Source organism: Anolis carolinensis, chromosome 1 (assembly GCF_035594765.1).
Source record: "Anolis carolinensis isolate JA03-04 chromosome 1, rAnoCar3.1.pri, whole genome shotgun sequence".
Classification (NCBI taxonomy): Eukaryota; Metazoa; Chordata; class Lepidosauria; order Squamata; family Dactyloidae; genus Anolis; species Anolis carolinensis.
The window spans coordinates 209,693,569-209,713,436 of NC_085841.1; the positions used below are offsets into that span (position 1 = coordinate 209,693,569).

Below are 19,868 nucleotides of genomic sequence, written 5' to 3' on the forward strand. Positions count from 1 at the left end.
CTCACTTGTTCGCTGCTAAGTGATATTGATTTATCAATCCAGATGGGAAATTCAGAACTCTAGCTACAATTCATCCCTAAATTCAGAATTTGTGAAGAGCTAAAGTAAAGGAACTGGCCAAACAGGTTATGACTGGAACAGATAATCAGAATGCTGATTGCCAGATTCAAAGAGAAAAAAGCAAAAAGGATGAGTTTCTAATACGTTTTCAGACTTGTTCAGAAAGGGAATTTCTGAAGCTGTCTTGCTACAGTAATTTCCTTAAAATAGCTATTAGAGTTCCAGGGTAATTCGTTTTTGAACTAGGTAACCCTTAACATAAGTTCAAGTGATAATTTTTTGGCTGTTTAGCTTCTCCATATTCCACTAGTGTAACAATAAAATGAATTAACAGTCTTATCGAATGAGGCAATGAAAAGAATGACTATGTTGAGAAAATTAGGGTTGGTTGGATTTGGGCTTTCAAAGAGAAGAAGTGGGAGAGGAAATCAATTTGTGTCTCAAATGTACCATTTTAAATTGTACATTGCGGCTCATATGGTGGCCCATTTTTTATTAAAACATTTCCTCTGTGGATGTAAAATTTTCATATTACAAATGAAACTAAGCTAAAATTCTTCTCTTTGCATCCTGTAGTTTCCCAGGCTAAGGAATCTTCCTACATTCCCCTTCCCCTTCCCTCCTGGTCAGTACGGAAGAGAATTTACATAGGTGTAAAGACACCAACCTCTCTGTATAACATATATAAAACCTACCACTGCTGTGGGGAAAGGGATAAAACTTCATGGAAAAGGACTTTGATATCACAGTTTAAGTGTATACATTCTTAACATTATTCCAGAACTACCTCTGGCTGCTTGACGTTCTGTGCCAAATCCATTTGCAAAATCAGAATGCTTTTTTACTCGGGTGTTAAAAGCAGCTCCAATTGCTGCCAACATCTCATTACCATCTAGTGATTTGGTACGTGGGAGCTTGTCCTCTAGAGGCTTATTTAAAGAACAGGCGGGATGAGCAAGAATTAACACACTTTTAAATAGAAAAAGAGATAATTTTTGTGATACTTTGCGAGATAGCTAGAAAAATCACTTTTCTACGATATGCTAGGAAGATCTATTGTCCAACGATTGGAAGCTGTCTGCCACGAAAACTGGCTTCTGAGAAAAAATAGAGATAAATAATCATTACAGGAGAGAGCATACCATTGCTTCATTTGTCTGCATTTGATGAATTAAACTAACCTGGAGGTAAGTGTCTAGGACACGTTATCCTGGATCTGTGGAGTTAAATTACTGGTTCACTTTCAACAAAAGAGTGAAAGTCTTTTTGCTGCAACTCTGCCATAATTTCCAATCTGAAAGCTTTCTGCCTGGATGCCTGGCTGCTACTGAGTCCCTTTGGTATGCAAATCAGAGAAATCCATATCCCCAAATCAAAGGGATATTAATATATTTCGACACTGATGTTAGAACAATGTAGATGACATCCAGTGCTCTGATCCTTACAGAGTAGCATTTCCTGCCCTGCTTCTCTTCGGATGCATTGGATTACAAGGCCCACCACAAGTTGAGTTAAGCCACCATAATGTATCCTTTTAAAGCCATTTACCTTACATACACTTTACCTACCATTTTTTCAAAATTCACTAGACTGTCAATAAATGTCTTGTTCCCTTCATGGGTGAATGTCATGTCTGCAATGGAAAGAAAGACAAAAATGAGTCACATGATAAAATATAACATCAATATATAAACATCAATTAATATAGTAAACATTCCTTTACTATAATTCATTCCAAGCATTCATGTGCTCTCTCATATGAACATGCTAATGATTCAAGATCTACTGGGGAGGCTATTCTCTCTGTCCTACCATCCTCACAGGTGCATTTGATGGAAATATCAAAGAAGCCCTTCTCCCAGGCATTAGGACTCCCTTCCTAGGGATGCCAGTCTGGCACTCTCCTTGCTGCGCTTCTGTTGTTAGGCAAGGAAAAGGAATCAAGGCTCTCATTTGAGAGCTCTTATTTTCATTTATCTTGTTAGATTTTTTCCACTCTTCATCTCAATACCTTTTATGAGTAGAGGCATAAAGGGAATAACAGGAGGCTCCAATTTAGCTACAGCGAGTCTGTAGGGCCTATGATTTCTTGAGGGGTCCTAAGAAAACAAGAAAGACATCTGTACACACAGCATCCAAATTGTAATAGCCATTTCTTTTAAAAATGCAATAATCTTATTTTCTAATTTTCACAAAATACTTTGCTCAAAGTGAGAAGAGCTATTGTCCATTTCATTAACTGTGTGCTCCACATACATGATGTATCTTCTTTTTTTGTGTTTATAGGAGAAATACTCATCTGAATTTATGCCTTAAGTATGTCATCTCTACTAAACTGTAAGAGCAATGCATGATAAAATTTGAAGCTGGAATATACACTCTAGCCATTGCTATACTGGGAAGATAACAAGATAACATTTTCCAGGTCGACCTCAAGGAGGGCATACATTTTCTCAGAATAGGTTTCCTGAGAGTGTAATTTATTAGTCATACATACTTGTTTTATCAGCACTATAATGGGATCATAAACTCCTTAAAGTCACACAAGGACATATAAAACATTGAAAGTAGAGGAATTCTCTGAGCAGGTCCTCAGAGCAGGAAGGAATACAGGCCATCTCACAGTCAGAATTAAGTTTCTTTTTTTTCTTTTTTTTCTTTTTTACCATTAAGCTTTCAAACTCGGCATAGATCTTCTTGAACTTGCTTGGAAGTTTCTGTTGGTAGAAACAAAAACACATATGAAAAGCCTAAATAAAAATCAAGATTAGATTGTTGGTGTTTAATAACGCATATTGAAAATGTGAATAACAAGCGGGAACATGTTATCATATTTCGTGGACATGTGATAAGGCAAAAAGAAATTGGAAACAGATACTATCTAATCCAAAAAATATCCAAATGAAATAAATTAAACTTAAACCAGAGTTGATTTTATTGGAACTGTTAGCTGAACAAAATGAACAAATGGAAAAGCAAGATGGGAGAGTGTAGCAACATAAAGTCATCATGACAAGAATATTATCTGAGAAGAAGTGAAAGACTGCAGAGACACCATCTCAGGAAGACTGGATAATGAAAGTGTTTAAACTGGCTGAAATGGAAAAATTCATCTATTTGTATAAGATTAGTACTTTCAGGTAGTTCTTTGAAAGACTGAAAACCATAATTTGTTTGTTTTTTTCTAGAAAGAGGGAGAAATGATGTTAACTGCAGGGTTTCAAAAATAGTTGTTCAGATTAAACAATAGATGTAGTATTGTAGGGGAAGCAGAAATTATTGTCATTTATACCATTGGAAAGTTAGAAGTCAACTTTTAACTAATTTTTTCTCCCTTCCTTTTGTTTGTAATCTGTGGGTCTCTGTGTTTGATTGTGTTATGAGTATGAGGTTTGTAGTTTATAGTCTATAGAGGAAGGTAGCATAGTTTGTAGTGTCATGGCAGGGACTATGTGATATGTACTATACTGTACTGTTTTTTCTAGTATTGTATGTAGATTTCAGTTCATAAGATGCTCCCACCGTTTCTTTAACGAAGCCCTGAGATACTTGTTCTTTTGCCACACATTTACAACAATGCAGCAGTGAAAAATACAGTAAGTCTCCTAGCAACCAGTTTATAAATAGAGAGCCATGAAGCCTGGAACAGATTTGGTTCCAAATCCTGAAATACCCTGGGAAATCTAGATAGCTTTGCTCTCGGTTCACAGAGGTCATGTGGCAGCAGAGCAACACACATTCCAATATGGATTTCCCAAAGTCCCACTAATTTCAGGGTGGGAGGCCTGCTTCCATTTTTCTCATCTGTCCCTAGACTTTTCTGCAGAATACTTGACAAGCTAGTTTTGGACCATGATACTGACAAAACAGCAGGTTTTTTGTGCCCATTGTTCTTCAAGTGTGTGCTTCTGTTAGATACAGTATCCTATAAACTATTAAGTAATTTTTCAACTAGATTTGCAAGCAATGTTGCCTTCTCAACCTTTTGCTATTGTTACTGGAACACTTCAAATGGTGATTAGATATGCTACATAGATATGGTAGTTTGCTTCCAGTTTACCTGCCATGGCACCATCCTATGGGATGCTGGGATTCGTAATGGTACTTGGGATGTATGTTCTCCTCAACTATATCATTGAAGCTCTTAGGATGGCACTGTGGCAGCTGATATGGAATGAAACAACAATAGCCATATGGTGCAAGCACACTGTAAAGCTAAAATGCCATACATTTTTCCCTTGGAGTAATTCCTGTAGAACTCAGCTTCTGATCCAAACATGTATGCAATTATGCTATAAAGCCAGGATTGAAAGAAGCTGTAATTTTAGTTCTATATGTTCCTGATGAAGAAGAGAGTTGGATTTGTCCTTCTCCATGCCTCATGGTTAACGCTTTCTGAAACAAGGGAATTTCAAAAGATGTCTGTGGCAGGACTGTTCAACACGGGGGTAATATAAAGCCTTTCCACTGTCTTCGAGCGAACACCCTTTGCCTGGGTTTTTAAGCCACCTTTTGGATTCTTGCCAAGGCTTCTCGGTTCCTTTGCTGCTCCGAAGAAACGGCAGCAAAGTCAAAGGAAAGAATCAAAGCCAAAAGCTTTCTCCTCACACTTACCTCCCATGTCATTGTGAGGCGGCTTACTGCGACATTGCTTAGTCCCATGATTAAAGCAAAAAAAGAATTCAGATTTTTGTATTCTTTGCAGCTGGAAGAGAAGAGGTTCACCATTTGAAGAAAAAGAGAAAGAAATTGAGAAATGAAGACGGAAGCGCCCACTTCAATTGCAAGGGCCCTCATACATTTTGTCAGAGTTCATCCAGATGAACCTTCATAACACATTTAAACTTCATTATGTGAGTTAAAATAAATCATCTTATTTATTATACCCTAACTTCTGATCTTAGGTAAAAATCCTAAATATATTTACATAAAACCAAATTCCATTTGAACAATTGAGAGTGGCATTGAAGAATACCAGTTTACAACCAAGTTGTTGGACCGAATCCTCAGTTTCATTCTAAACAAAGGAAGATTTAATATACCCTGTTTCCCCTAAAATAAGACATCCCCAGAAAATAAGACCTAGTAGAGATTTTGCTGAATTGCTAAATATAAGGCCTCCCCCGAAAGTAAGACCTAGCAAAGTTTTTGTTTGGAAGCATGCCCAACTAACAGAGCATGCAGGATGCAGTAAATGTATGTACCAGAAAGTGTTGTACATGGAAATATTGGTAGTAACAAGAAATTCTTGATAGGATTCACACTTTGTCTGGTTATGCTGGTTTGTGATGACAACTACGGTACAGTATATAATAAATGTTCATTTTTTTGTTCAATAATAAATGTGAATTCTTCTTCATGTTTTCCATGAAAACATCCCCTGAAAATAAGACCTAGAGCATCTTTGGGAGCAAAAATTAATATAAGACACTGTCTTATTTTCGGGGAAACACGGTATACATATGACTTTTCCCCTCATGAAAAGTCCTCTGCATTTCACTACTCATTTTGATTTTTATTCTTAGAAATTCTTCAATATCTCCCACTAAGCGATATCACAATACAACTAGATCAGCATTTAGGGAATTTAGCTCAGGCCATATAGATTCCCAGTCAGCAGGGAAAAAAGATTCCTGCTGCCATTGTAGGACAGCTTGTGCCCTCCAGATATATTATACTACATATTCTTATCATTCCCAGACAGCAAAGCCAATGGCCATAGAGGTGGAAGATGTAGGGAGATGTCCAATCTATAAAGAGGATGCCAGACTGAGGAAATCCGCCAATTGCCTTATTCAAACACAGCTTCTGTATGTATGAGAGCCATTTTCCCAAAGCAACATTCCATGATCCTTTGATACATTTTTTTGTTAGTTTTAAACTTTAAAAGTTGTCATAAGAGCATTTTTAGAAATAGCTTATTACTAGAAAGACAAAGAACTGATAGTTTTTTATTGGAAATCAACAACAGAAATCATGTACGCTAGTATTCCTCTAGTCCCCGATCCCACCTTAGTGCTCTTCTTCTTTCTACTCTTTCTCTTCTCTCAATTTCATCCACTTTTCATGTTCATTAACTTTACTTTATCTTGGTGCTCATTTAGCAACATCTCAAAAATCTACCTCCACTTTTATCTCAACTGGTTAGAAAAGGTTTAGCACTTAGTAGTTCCAGATGGCGTTGCAGACTACAGGTTTTAACTAACTCAAAATTAACAATTCCTTGAATCAACTCAGAACAACCCCGAAGTACATTCCTATCAGGATCACCAAGTCTATATATTTATGATCATGAAGACATACATAGGCCCCCTCTACACTGCCATATAATCCAAATGATCAAAGCAGATAATCCACATTATCTGCTTTGAACTGGATTGTATGAATTTAGTATGAGTCTGGATTTTATATGAAAGTATAGTAGGCGCCATAGACATCCACCCATGATTACAGATATTATGGCTATCAGTTTTGCATTGACCTGAATACTTCAGCTGTTCAGTTCACCAAAGCAGAACCACAAAAAACATGCAAAGAAACTGAAGATTATCAAATTTAATCCCATAATGTTCATCATATGTTGGTCATGGATTGGATACTAACTACTACCTGTTCACCTCAAGCAATTCTGATGCATTTTCTCCTATGTTTTTGTCTATTTATTTCTTATTAAAAGCTGCAACTATATATATAACTAGTTATATAGTTGTAAATGTAAATTGTCCATATTTTTTCATCAACTAATATTTCCCTCTATTTTGTATCAGTGATCAGGAAAAAGGAGGACTTCTAAAATGTTACTGCTCTCTACTGGTCAGAAGATGGAACTCCTCTGTAATAAGGTCAATCAAGGCAGAGGCAAAAGACAGAGAGATTTAGTTCTCTTCTCAGTATGTTAATTCAATAATGCTTTAATGAGAGGCATTAAATGAACTCCCCGCATTATCCCTGCCAAAGGGGGCAAAGCAACCTGTACCCATCATTTGGTCCAGTTCATCATGATCTGTGCGACAGTGACATTAAAATTTACAACATGAACCTTTTTCTGATATATTTTGTTATGGGAACTAGTGCAGGGTAGCGATTTGAGTGTTAGGCTATGACTTTGGATGCCAGAGTTCAAATCCTACTTGATCACAAAAAGTCACACACTCTCAGCCTCAAAAAACTTTCTGACAAAATGGACTTAGGTTTGTCATAAGTCAGAAAAAACATGTACAGCAACAACATATTTTGGTTACTCACTGATAATTCTCACCCCTTCAGAGAATCTGTATTTCCATAATCTATTTCTATTTTACTCTATCAATATAGCCAGGATATTGACTGCAGAAGTAATCTCCAACCTGATGCCCTTCAGGCATGTTTGATTACAACTCCCATGGCCATACTGGCTGAAGATGATGGGACATGGAGCTCAAATCACCCAGTGGGCACCATATTGGGGAAGGCTGGACAAGAGAGTTTTGAAGTGGAAAGCCCTTGCAAAATTACGCAATGAACAGATTAGGCTTTAGGTGCATCTATACTGCTAAATTAATGCAGTTTGACTCCACTTTAACTGCATGGAAACCTGGGAGTTGTAGTTTGGTGAGGAACCAGTATTCTTTGGAGAAGAGGTTACATACCTTGTAAAATTAAAATTCCAAGTATTCCAAAACATTGAGTCATGGAAGTTAAATTAGGGTCAAACTGCATTAATTTGTCAGTGTAGATAGACTCTTAGATTCCAGGATTTCTGCTTTAAAATGGATTATATGAGTCCACACTGCGAGATAATCTGGAACAAACAGATAACCTGGGATCAGATCCTGGGATATGGGGTCTGTCTGGAAGGGCCCTTAGACTATCTTGGGAGATAATAATTTCTCCCCTCTTTCTCCCCTCTTTCTTCCTCTGTAGCAGATTGAGAGGACATTCATACAAAAGAACAATGACCCATTCATTACCAGAAACATAAAGCAATCATATGACATGGCCCATCTGTGGCAAACCATTGCCACTTTTTGAGTAACTGTCCTTTGTGGGATTTATGAGTGCCTCTTTTACACCTCCCCGACTACACAGAGCAATTTTAATATATCTGACCACACTTACTGGGCTGCTATCTTGATAAACTTCTTTAACAGTTGAACACGTTTGCTGAGCTGAGAACAAAGACAGATTTCTGTGACCACCCAGAACTGGATTTCATTAAATCTTCGTAAAAACAAATCCAAGTTTGCTGTGGTTTTTTTAAAACTGTGCCTCCCAAAGGTGTGGTAGAGGAGTTCCAGCTAAAAATAAAAAAAAATGGGAGAGGGATGGGGAAGAATATAGAAGGTGATTAAATAATGTCTGCTGCTTATTTACATAAATGTTTCAGAAAAATTATTAGTGGCTTCCAAACGACTGCTGACTGCATTTTGCTTAGTAGTAGACTTCTAAATTTTAAATTATTTCATTCTTCCGTGGAAAAAGGAAAAATTTCAGAGGGTTTCTCCCTGATCAGTTAGGGCCCTTCATACAGCCATATAACCTAGAAAATCCCACAATATCTGCTTTAAACTGGGTTATCGGAGTCCACACTGCCATATATTTCAGTTCAAAACAGATAATGTGGTATTTTATTCAACTGTGTGGAAGAAGCTCCAGAGTTTATGTGAATTTTTCTGTGATTTATTTTTACTTTGTGATACCCTTTTTGCAAATATTACATTCGTGAGAAAACATAATACTCATAAATACTAGCAAATGAATTTTTCACCACAAACTTCCAATATCAAAAAGTCTTGTAGCAGTTGTCCCCCCCCCCCCCCTCCCAGATGTCTCTGTGTGCCAAATCACTCCTTCTCATTGGGGAAGAGATAAAATTGAATATTTGTCACATCCTGACTATGTTGTAAATGTTATATGATCTGATGGACTAAGCTCAAACGAGAGGCAAGTGTTTCTATTTTTCCTCCATTAGAGAATTGTCAACTGTTTTCACCCTATTCTGGTTTGCATTTTATTATAACTAGAGTTTATCCTTACACATGTAAATAGAGAAAACTAACTAAATGTTTTTGAAACCAAAGTGTAGTTGCCGGCAGGGCCGGTTCTCAATGGAGGCCCATGAAGCCGCCGCTTCGGGCGCAGCCCTTGTTAGGCACACCCAAAGCGGCGGCGGCGGCGACCATTGGGTCGCTCGCCGCAGAACAAGGAAGTACTTGGTATTCTCACGAGATCTCGCAGAAATCTCGCAAAATCTTGCAAGAATACCAAGTACTTCCTTGTTCTGCGGCGAGCGACCCAGTGGTCACCGCCGCCACCGCCGCCAATAAGTTAGGGGGGGGGGGAGTAATTTCAAGGGGGGGGGGCAGCCTTAGGTTTGCTTACATACTGAAAAAACCTAGGGCTGCTCCTGGTGGCTGGGCAGGTTTGTATGTTGATGATTTCAATGTCCATTTTATTTCCCACCACATTCTGAACGGATGAAAACTAAGATATAGTTAAGCATCTCAATTTATAAAAAGTTGTTGTTTCATCTCTTAGCATCAAGGAAAATCTAAGTGTTGTTTGAACAATCTGCAATTTAATCTCTACATTTCATAAATGTACAAACCAGCATAATACTTAATTCTGCTCAATTATATATGATTTGTTTTAAGGAACTTAAAAGCCAGGAAGTACATTCATATTAGATACGAAAGTAAATAATTCCATTTTCCTTCAAGCATTTCCCCCTTTCAGCAAAACATTTTTTTTCTCCTGGGGTTATCAGTTGTCAGAGGTTTTCTATGTCCAGCTACAATCATTCTCCCAAACATACTAAATTGTTCCTTCTGGCTTGTAAAAATAGAGTCCACTCTGTCACCTTGATATTCTGAAGTGTGTAAAGACTGGATCACAGCCTAAAACGAAGACACAAGTTTTTATTACCTCATGTACACAGTTGAAAAGCTCCCACTCATAAATTGTCATTTGATATGCCAGGTCCTTGGAGCTCATGAGTTCAAAAGTTCCTACAGTTCCAGTAGAAGGGCCTTCTTGTTCCTGTAGCGGTGTCTGGGTGAAATGTATTATCATATTAGTGGTGGTGGTAATGATGAAGTTTACCAGATCAATGGCATTCCAAAATCTACTGTGTATCATTTCAAAATTATGAGTAGCTTCTGAAACAGAAGGCAATGTGACAGACTGAAACTGCGACAGAAAAGGAACAGATCCTTTAGGGTTACACTTCTACAAAAGTCTCAAAAATGCTACAAGATCTGTTTTGCATATGCCGTTACTTTTCTTCCACAAGAGGGCAGTGCAGTTCATCAACATTTTTCATTTTAATTTGTCTATATCAAAATACTATATTAAACCAACACAAAATATTATTAAACCATGTGCCACCTTTAATGCACAGTGGGATCAATCCTGGAATGTGTTTACAAAACAACTACCTAATATTGACCTGCTTTTTCTCCTTGGCACATGACCCAGTCATATGTAGGGAGAAGGTGAGAGAAATAGATCCAGACAAATTCATTCAGGTTTATATACCCTCCAGTATTTCAGATGGAAATAGGGACAGAGTGTTGTTAAAAGGGTGCAGGTAGGCAGGTTATTAGTGTACAAGTATACACAAAACTACTATTTTAATCCAAGAAGCCCAGAAAACGAAGGAATTTGTGTAGTGAGTTTCAGTAAACCTGGAAGAAAAATCCCTAATAAGCCTATTGAGAAGGGCAGGACTTTGCCATCTCCTCTCCTGATAAATCAGTTGAATGCAAACTAATTTTGCACTCTGTAGCGATGTAAGTAAATTGAGGACAAAAGGAGAAGAGAGAGAAACTGGGAGATTTTAAAAGCAGCGGAGTCCATGGAACAGTAGAGGATTGATTGGGACTGTTCTTGCCAATTGGAATAGTTGGGAGATATGTAATTTCATCCTACTATTTTAAATGCAAGGTAGCCAGATCTCAGAAACGACTTTATTTGGACAATTTCAAATATCCCACAGTCAGGAAGCTAACAGGGTCATTGGCTGAAAGCGTTTTATGAGTAAACTGATGCTGAGCTCTCCTTAAACTACATTTGCATCTACTATGAGGAATCCCTTAGTATTTCAAAAAACACTAAATGCAGGAGTGGGAGGATTTCCCATTTTTACCAATTTCATGCTAAAGTGTAACCATAACTCTTTGGAATCTGGTCCCCAGGGTTAAAATAGTCAAGGGTAAGTTACTGGTCTTCTTCTTCTTCTGCACAGTCGTTTCCGACTCTTTGTGACCTCATGGACCAGTCCACACCAGAGCTTCCTGTTGGCTGTCGCCGCGCCCAGTTCCTTCAAGATCAAGCCAGTCACTTCAAGGATACCATCCACCCATCTCGCCCTTGGTCGGCCTCTCTTCCTTTTTCCTTCCATTTTTACCAGCATCATGATCTTTTCCAAGCTTTCCTGTCTTCTCATGATATGGCCAAAATACTTCATCTTTGCCTCTAATATCCTTCCCTCCAGTGAGAAGCCGGGCATTAATTCCTGGAGGATGGACTGGTTGGGTCTTCTTGCGGTCCAAGGCACACTCAGGATTTTCCTCCAGCACCAAAGTTCAAAGGCATCTATCTTCCTTCGCCCAGCCTTCCTTATGGTCCAGCTTTCGCAACCATAGGTTACTATGGGGAATACCATTGCTTTAACTATGCAGGCCTTCATTGACAGTGTGATGTCTCTGCTTTTCACTATTTTATCAAGGTTGGCCATTGCTCTCCTCCCAAGAAGTAGACGTCTTCTGATTTCCTGGCTGCAGTCTGCATCTGCAGTGATCTTCACGCCTAGAAATATAAAGTGTCACTGCCTCCACGTTTCCCCCCTCTATTTGCCAGTTATCAATCAGTCTCGTTGCCATAATCTTGGTTTTCTTGATGTTCAACTGCAACCCGGCTTTTGCACTTTCTTCTTTCACCTTGGTGATAAGGCTCATCAGCTCCTCACTTTCGGCCATCAGAGTGGTATCATCTGCATACCTAAGGTTGTTAATGTTTCTTTCAGCAATTTTAACTCCATCCTTGGATTTGTCAAGCTCCGCACGTCGCATGATGATGTTATACGTACAAGTTGAATAAGTAGAGTGAAAGTATACAGCCCTGCCTTACTCATTTCCTAATCTTGAACCAGTCTGTTGTTCCGTGATCTGTTCTTACTGTGGCTACTTGGTCTTTATACAGATTTCTCAGGAGACAGACAAGGTGACTTGGTATCCCCATACCACCAAGCACATGCCACAGTTTATTATGATCCACACAGTTGAAGGCTTTAGAATAGTCAATAAAGCAGAAATAGATGTTTTTCTGAAACTTCCTGGCTTCCTCCATTATCCAGTGGATATTGGCAATTTGGTCTCTTGTTCCTCTGCCTTTTCTGAATCCAGCTTGGACATCTGGCAACTCTCGCTCAATGTATTGCTGGAGTCTGCCTTGCAGGATCTTGAGGATTACCTTACTGGCATGGGAAATAAGTGCCACTGTACGGAAGTTTGAGCATTCTTTAGAGTTTCCCTTTTTGGGTATGGGGATATAAATTGATTTTTTCCAATCTGATGGCCATTCTTGTGTTTTCTATATTTGCTGGCATATGGCATGCATCACCTTGACAGCATCATCTTTCAAGATTTTAAGCAACTTAGCTGTGATCCCATCGTCTCCTTCTGCCTTGTTATTAGCAATGCTTCTTAAGGCCCACTCAACCTCACTCCTCAGGATGTCTGGCTCTAATTCAGTCACCACACTGTCAAAGCTATTCTCTATATTATTATCCTTCCTATACAGATCTTACGTATATTCTCGCCACCTTTTCTTGATTTCTTCAGCTTCTGTTAGATCCTTGACATCTTTGTTTTTGATCATGCCCATTTTTGCCTGAAATTTACCTCTGATGCTTCTGATTTTCTGGAAGAGGTCTCTTGTCCTTCCTATTCTATTGTCTTCTTCCACTTCCATGCATTGCTTGTTTAAAAATAGTTCCTTGTCTCTTCTGGCTAACCTCCGGAATTGTGCATTTAGTTGGGCATATCTCCCCCTATCGCTGTTTCCTTTTGCCTTCCTTCTTTCTTGGGCTACTCCGCAGTGTCTCCGCAGACAACCATCTTGCCTTCTTGGTTTTCTTTTTCTTTGGGACGTACTTTGTTGCCGCCTCCTGAACAATGTTGTGAACTTCTGTCCATAGTTCTTCTGGGACTCTATCAAGTCTAGTCCCTGAAATCTATTATTCACCTCCACTGCATATTGACTGGTCTGTATATTTTCCCCATTCTCTTTAGTTTGATTCTAAATTTTGCAGTAAGAAGTTCATGATCTGAACTACAGTCAGCTCCAGGTCTTGTTTTCACTAACTGGATGGATGTCCGCCACCTTTGGCTGAAGAGGATGTAGTCAATCTGATTTCAGTGTTGACCATCTGGTGAAGTCCATGTATAAAGCCGTCTTTTAGGTTGTTGGAAGAGAGTGTTTGTTATGCACAGTGAGTTTTCCTGGCAAAATTCTATCAGCCTACGTCCTGCTTCATTTTGTTGTCCCAAACCATGCTTGCCTGTGATCCCGGTTGTCATTTGACTGCCCACCTTAGCATTCCAATCTCCTGTAATGAAAATAATGTCTCTTTTTGGTGTAATATCCAGTAAATGCTGCAGATCCTCATAGAACTGATCTAATTCTGCTTCTTCAGCAGCTGTGGTTGGGGCGTATATTTGGATCACTATGATGTTAAACAGCTTGCCTTTAACTCGAATTGAGATCATTCTATCAATTTTTGGGTTGTATCCAATCACTGCTTTGGCAACTTTATTATTAATTATGAAGGCTACTCCACTTCTTCGGTGTTCCTCTTGTCCACAGTAGTAGATCTGGTGGTCATCTTTTGTGAACTGGCCCATTCCAGTCCATTTCAGTTCACTGACTCCTAGAATGTCTATCTTTAATCTTGACATTTCACCAATAACCACATCCAGTTTGCCCTGGCTCATAGATTACATTCCAAGTTCCTATAATATGATGATCTTTAGAACATCGGATTTGTCGTTCACCACCAGCACCATCGGCCATTAACCTTCCTTTCAGCTTTTTGCTAACTGCGTCATCACATCTGGGGCTAGTTGGACTAGTCCTCTGTTCCTCCTCAGTAACATTTTGACCATCTTCCGACCTGGAAGTCCTATCTTCCGATGGTATACCGACATTTCTCTGGTTATACTGATACATTTAGTTTTCATGGCAAGAATACTGGGGTGGGTTGCCATTACCTTTCCCAGGGATTGTATTTAGTCTGACCTCTCTGCCATGACCTTCCCGTCTTGGGTGGCCCTGCACGGTATAGCTCATGGCATCATTGAGGCACGCAAGCCCCAGCACCACGACAAGGTGACTGGTAAAAAAAAGAGGGTGAAATGAACCTCCACAAATCTCTACCATCTTTTATAAAACTCTACCCAAAACATGCATTTATATCTTGAAATCTTTCCTATTTTGAAAAATGTACGGTGTCTAATATCTGTATCTTTGTATATTTTATCTTTCAAACATTTGAGACTGAAATACATATATACATATATTTACAACTGAAAGCCAGATTTCCATTTTACAGTTGTTCATAAACTGAAATAACTGCCTATAAAACCTCTCTACAAGCAGCAATACAAGATACAGTATTAAGGCTTTGAATGGTTCAAGTTCACTTTATTATGGTCAATGACCAGCTCAGAAGGGCTTAGAATAATATAATCCATGCTGACAAAACCTGGCAATAACAGATGCTTTTAATCAAGTTTAAAAGATCACACAACACACACACACACACACACACACACACATATATATATATATATATATACACACACACATACAAATGTGAAGGACCCCCTGGTTAAACAGCTGAGCTGCTGAACTTGCTGACCAAAAGGTCGATGGTTCGAATCCAGGGAGAAGGTGAGCGCCCACTGTGGGCCCCAGCTTCTACCAACCTAACAGTTCGAAAACATGCTAATGTGAGTAGATCAATAGATACCCCTCTGGCAGGAAAGTAATGGCGCTCCATGCAGTCATGCTTGCCACATAACCTAGGAGGCATCTACAGACGTCAGCTCTTTGGCTTAGAAATGGAGATGAGCACCGACTCACAGGGTTGGACATGACTAGACTTAATGTCAGGGTGAAACTTTTACCTTTACCTACAAATGTGGACCCTTGCTTGGCGCATGGTAGAATTACTCTACTGGTAAGTACGTAGTTGTAAACATCTTTAATGTTTAAAGAAAGTTATTTTTTCTGATGAGAACAACTTCAGTTATTTTCATTCCTGAGAACAAAGGTACTGCTTAAAAAAACTGTCTTTCATGCCAATGGCCTACTCAATGATGGAAAACTCATAATCCAAAACTACATTATATGAAACCATCTTATATGGTCAGTGCAGATACTTATAATAATAACTGCATTATATTGGTCTATACCAGATAATGCCGTTCCAAACTGAATTATATGTCAGTGTAGATCCAGACTTACACAAAACATTGGTAAAGACCCTGCATCAAACACATAGCCAGGATGTTTTAGGTATGGTTTAATTATCTAACCTTTTGAAAATTGTCATAAGAGCCACTCTGTCATTTAGAGTGATAGAGGTCTGTGCTGCTGCTGAGAAGGGTGATGTAACCAGCCCCCTCCCACCAGCAAATGATGCTGCAATGAAGAGTTGCAACAGCCTCTTTATGAGTTGCTTGCAGTGCTACAGTAGAGTCTCACTAATCCAAGCCTCGCTTATCCAAGCCTCTGGATAATCCAAGCCATTTTTGTAGTCAATGTTTTCAATATATCATGATATTTTGGTGCTAAATTCGTATATACAGTAATTACATCATAACATTACTGCATATTGAACTACCTTTTCTGTCCAATTTGTTGTATAACAGGATGTTTTGGTGCTTAATTTGTAAAATCATAACCTAATTTGACGTTTAATAGGCTTTTCCTTAATCCCTCCTTATTATCCAAGTTATTCGCTTATCCAATCTTCTGCCGGCCCGTTTAGCTTGGATAAGTGAGACTCTACTGTACTTGCAAGTGGAAGGGAGATGGTCAGTAATACAGACACCCATCGCTTTGGGGAAATGACTGGATTTTAAGGATTATTTGTGGTCATTGCATTAACATCGCAATTGCAAATGAGAAGAAAAGCAGTTACAATGTCTCAGATCTAACTTGTAACTGATTAACAGGATGTCATCTTAAAACAAACAGGAAAAAGATCACATGCATTTTCAGCTGAAATACTGTAAGAGGTTTGAAAAGGGAAGATTGAGGACATTCTATGTTATTTAGTATTCAAGTAACTGGAACTACCAACAGCCTCTGATCTAAAAGGTTTTCAGAGATTAGCATACTTATATACCAATGTATCAAACTGGTCTCGAGGGCAAGCAAAGAGTCGTCCATTAACACTGAGTGTTGTAAACACTGAAACATCATTAGGTTTGAGTAGTACTTTTTCTGTAAAGACAAAAAACAAGGGTTGAGTTATACAAAAACAGACAACAAAGGTAAAAGATAGCAGAATGCACTAGCATTACATTTCTCCAATCAGCAAAGCCAATGGTGAAAACTCTCTTCCGACTTGGATTGTAATAGAAACTGGAGAAAACCTATAGGTTCCTGATGCTCATGTCTATTTTGAGGCAAGCATCATTAAGATCCTGAAACATTTTTCTGAAGCTGAGCTTCTTGAATTTCATTATGAGGGCATAAAACAGGCTGATATTAAAACATCGTGATAATACCATAAAAGAATCACCATACTTTCCCTCAGGGTAAATGGGATTTTGGGAAGCAGCTGTGACTTTCTAATTCACATCATAATATTTCACAAGGTAGCTTGTTAAGGAGCACAATAGCTGTTATCATGACTTTTAATAATTACCGCAATTAAAAATGTGTTAAAACATGCAAACACACTTAGCACGAAGTAAACTGTCCTCAACTCCAACCCTTCTGTGAATTCCATTGGATTTAATTCCTGAGAAGACATACCTAAGATGTTGCTGTGAGTTACATTTTCAAATCATGGCTCCATTTTTTAAAAATGCATATGCACTGAACATAAGAGCATTTTATTAACTGACTTAATACATCTTCTTTTGTCTCATCATGTCTAGCCGAATGCTTCCAGCTCTGATAAAAAGAAGCCTCGTTGACATTACAAATCAGAAATGTCCCAGCATCAATTTATTTGCCAAAAAAAGAAATAAAAATTGTCCCTAACAGGAGGTTCTATTTGCATGCCAGTGTGCTTTTAATTAACTCAGTCAGAGCTCATGGTGCCATACAAAATTGGAACCAGCAGTATCTCAAATGAACATTGCCTTTTAAAATTCTTCCCTTCAACTAACGTTGAGCCACTAAAAAAAAACAAAAAACAGAAATTAAGAGGGGGGGGAATGGGGCATAACCCAGTCCACTGTGGGTGTATATACACATAAAAGGTCTCTATTGTCATCACTGACACCTTTAAAAATTTTGGCTTGTTTTGGAAACAAGGATTGGTGAGAAAGCTTCAGTAGAGACACCTTTTCCCCATGATAATTCTTTCAGGAGTGAATTTCCCTTCCTAAGGGTAGATTTCTCTCACTTCCTGTTTTCCCATCCCTGTTCTTAACTATGAGTCGTTTGTAAGTCAGATGTTTGTAATTCGGGGACTGCCTGTGATTTACAATTGCAGCATGGGAAGCCTATTTACTAATAGAGTTGCCATGGTGTAGAGGTCAGAGTATTGAAGCACAACTTTGAAGACCAAGGTTCAAATTCCTGCTTGGCCATGGAAACCCATTGGGTGACCCTGCACAAGTCACATTCTCTCAGACCCCTCTGAACAATTCTTGCCAAGAAAACCATGTTATGGGGTCACCATAGGTCAGAAATGGCTTGAAAGTAAAGAATATCTCTACCTAAATATACACAGGTGAAAATCAGGATGGTTTCAATGGAAGATCTGAAACTTGCTCCTGCTGAGCCATTGAACTTTCTGGGTCGCCTCTGTCCAGTCATTCTTTCTCAGTCTAACCTATCTTACAAGGTTGCTGTGATGGCCAAGTGGGGAAGAGCCATGCACACCTCTTTGAAAATTGTAAAGAAAATGAAGGATATAAACATAACAAATAAATCTATTCTGTGTGTTGTCGAAGGCTTTCATGGCCAGGATCACAGGGTTGTTGTATGTCTTTCGGGCTGTGTGGCCAAACAGCCTGAAAGACATACAACAACCCTGAAATCTGTTCTGATTTCAAAACAGACCAGATGTCTCATTTCATATTTGGCTGGAAGGGAGCTGAAGGGCAGACATGCAGAATCCTCTTCTCATGGTGACAATTACTGTCTCTTCCCAAGAGAGACAGTCCAGTTTGTCAGACATTAAAATTAATTTGAGAAGTCTTTGAAAAATCAGTATGGGTCTTTTTCATTCCATCATGGTCTGCTGCTTCAAGGCAAATGAGGAGTGTTAAAAATTATGCAAATATTCTTACCTCCTCCTGAGCTCATCTTCACTAATATCAAGCCATCTCCAGAGCCCAGTTTGTCAGCCACAGCACTGATGACTTCTTTAACAGAAGACAACACAGGAATGCGGATGGTGGTATAAGTGTGGTCGAGGCAGTACACCTTAAACAAAACTTCAGACAAAACAATAACAGCAACATATTATTCATGGGGACTGGTAGGAACAAAGATATAGCAAGGTACACACTAATAAAATCATTTTTAGAGTTACATTAGAGTCTCACTTATCCAAGCTAAACGGGCCGGTAGAAGCTTGGATAAGCGAATATCTTGGATAATAAGGAGGGATTAAGGAAAAGCCTATTAAACATCAAATTAGGTTACGATTTTACAAGTTAAGCACCAAAACATCATGTTATACAACAAATTTGACAGAAAAAGTAGTTCAATATGCAGTAATGTTATGTTGTAATTACTGTATTTATGAATTTAGCACCAAAATATCATGATATATTGAAAACATTGACTACAAAAATGGCTTAGATAATCCAGAAGCTTGGATAAGCGAGGCTTGGATAAGTGAGGCTCTACTGTATTTTAATACTATATTTCTACCCTGCTCTTTTCAACCCGAAGGGGACTCAAGAGTTATGATTGTCTCAAATTATACGGACATCTGACAGGGTGCTTAGCTTAGTCAATGGTGGCAGGAAGATTCCATGTTAATAGGGCAGTGAACCTACACTGCGTTTTCAGCTATCCTATCTCCCAAACTAGTTCCTTAAACAATTTGTTCAACATTCAGACTAAAGCCTATAGTAGATTCACCACTCTACTGACATAGGAACCACCAGCTTTTGCTGATCCAAATTAGTATTGCTAGTTCTAAGTTTTGGGGAACTTTTGATCAAGATGCCTTTGTATGTTCTACTTCCTTGACTGCATTCTGTACTTTATCTTCCCCACTACTATCCCTATGAAGGAGAGGACCTCTCATGCAAAGTTGATGTTTCCTTCTTCCAGTTCAAACTGAAGCCATTGTTGTTAGAAGTCTGATAAACCGATAGGACCTTATGAAAGAAACCAAGTTGATAAACTTGTATCAGAACTTTATTAAAGGAACCAAGGCATAGGATGATTTATTAACACACACACTGAATATACTTTACAGCAACCACACCAAGAAGTGTTTAATTTGTAAAGGCATGAAGTTAAAGAATGTATTTAAATTCTTGTAGAATCCTGCTTTAGTATAGCTTTTGAGATTAGTAGGGATCAACTGTGAATCAAACTAAACCGAATTTTTACCAAGGTTC

At 38.6% G+C, this 19,868-nt stretch overlaps 1 protein-coding gene across 2 annotated transcripts in view; it reads right to left on the minus strand.

Annotated features, from left to right (window-relative positions):
* Positions 1–19,868, minus strand: part of rapgef4 (Rap guanine nucleotide exchange factor 4) — a 249,649-nt gene that overhangs the window by 8,472 nt on the left and 221,309 nt on the right. For both annotated transcript variants that reach the window (XM_062969187.1, XM_062969188.1), the window contains 8 exons: positions 18,579–18,725; positions 16,454–16,551; positions 9,964–10,089; positions 8,158–8,336; positions 4,675–4,765; positions 2,727–2,777; positions 2,072–2,159; positions 1,629–1,693 (listed from right to left, as the gene is read on the minus strand). In XM_062969187.1, the coding sequence (XP_062825257.1) occupies positions 1,629–1,693; positions 2,072–2,159; positions 2,727–2,777; positions 4,675–4,765; positions 8,158–8,336; positions 9,964–10,089; positions 16,454–16,551; positions 18,579–18,725 (845 nt within the window). The remainder of the gene's footprint in view (positions 1–1,628; positions 1,694–2,071; positions 2,160–2,726; positions 2,778–4,674; positions 4,766–8,157; positions 8,337–9,963; positions 10,090–16,453; positions 16,552–18,578; positions 18,726–19,868) is intronic.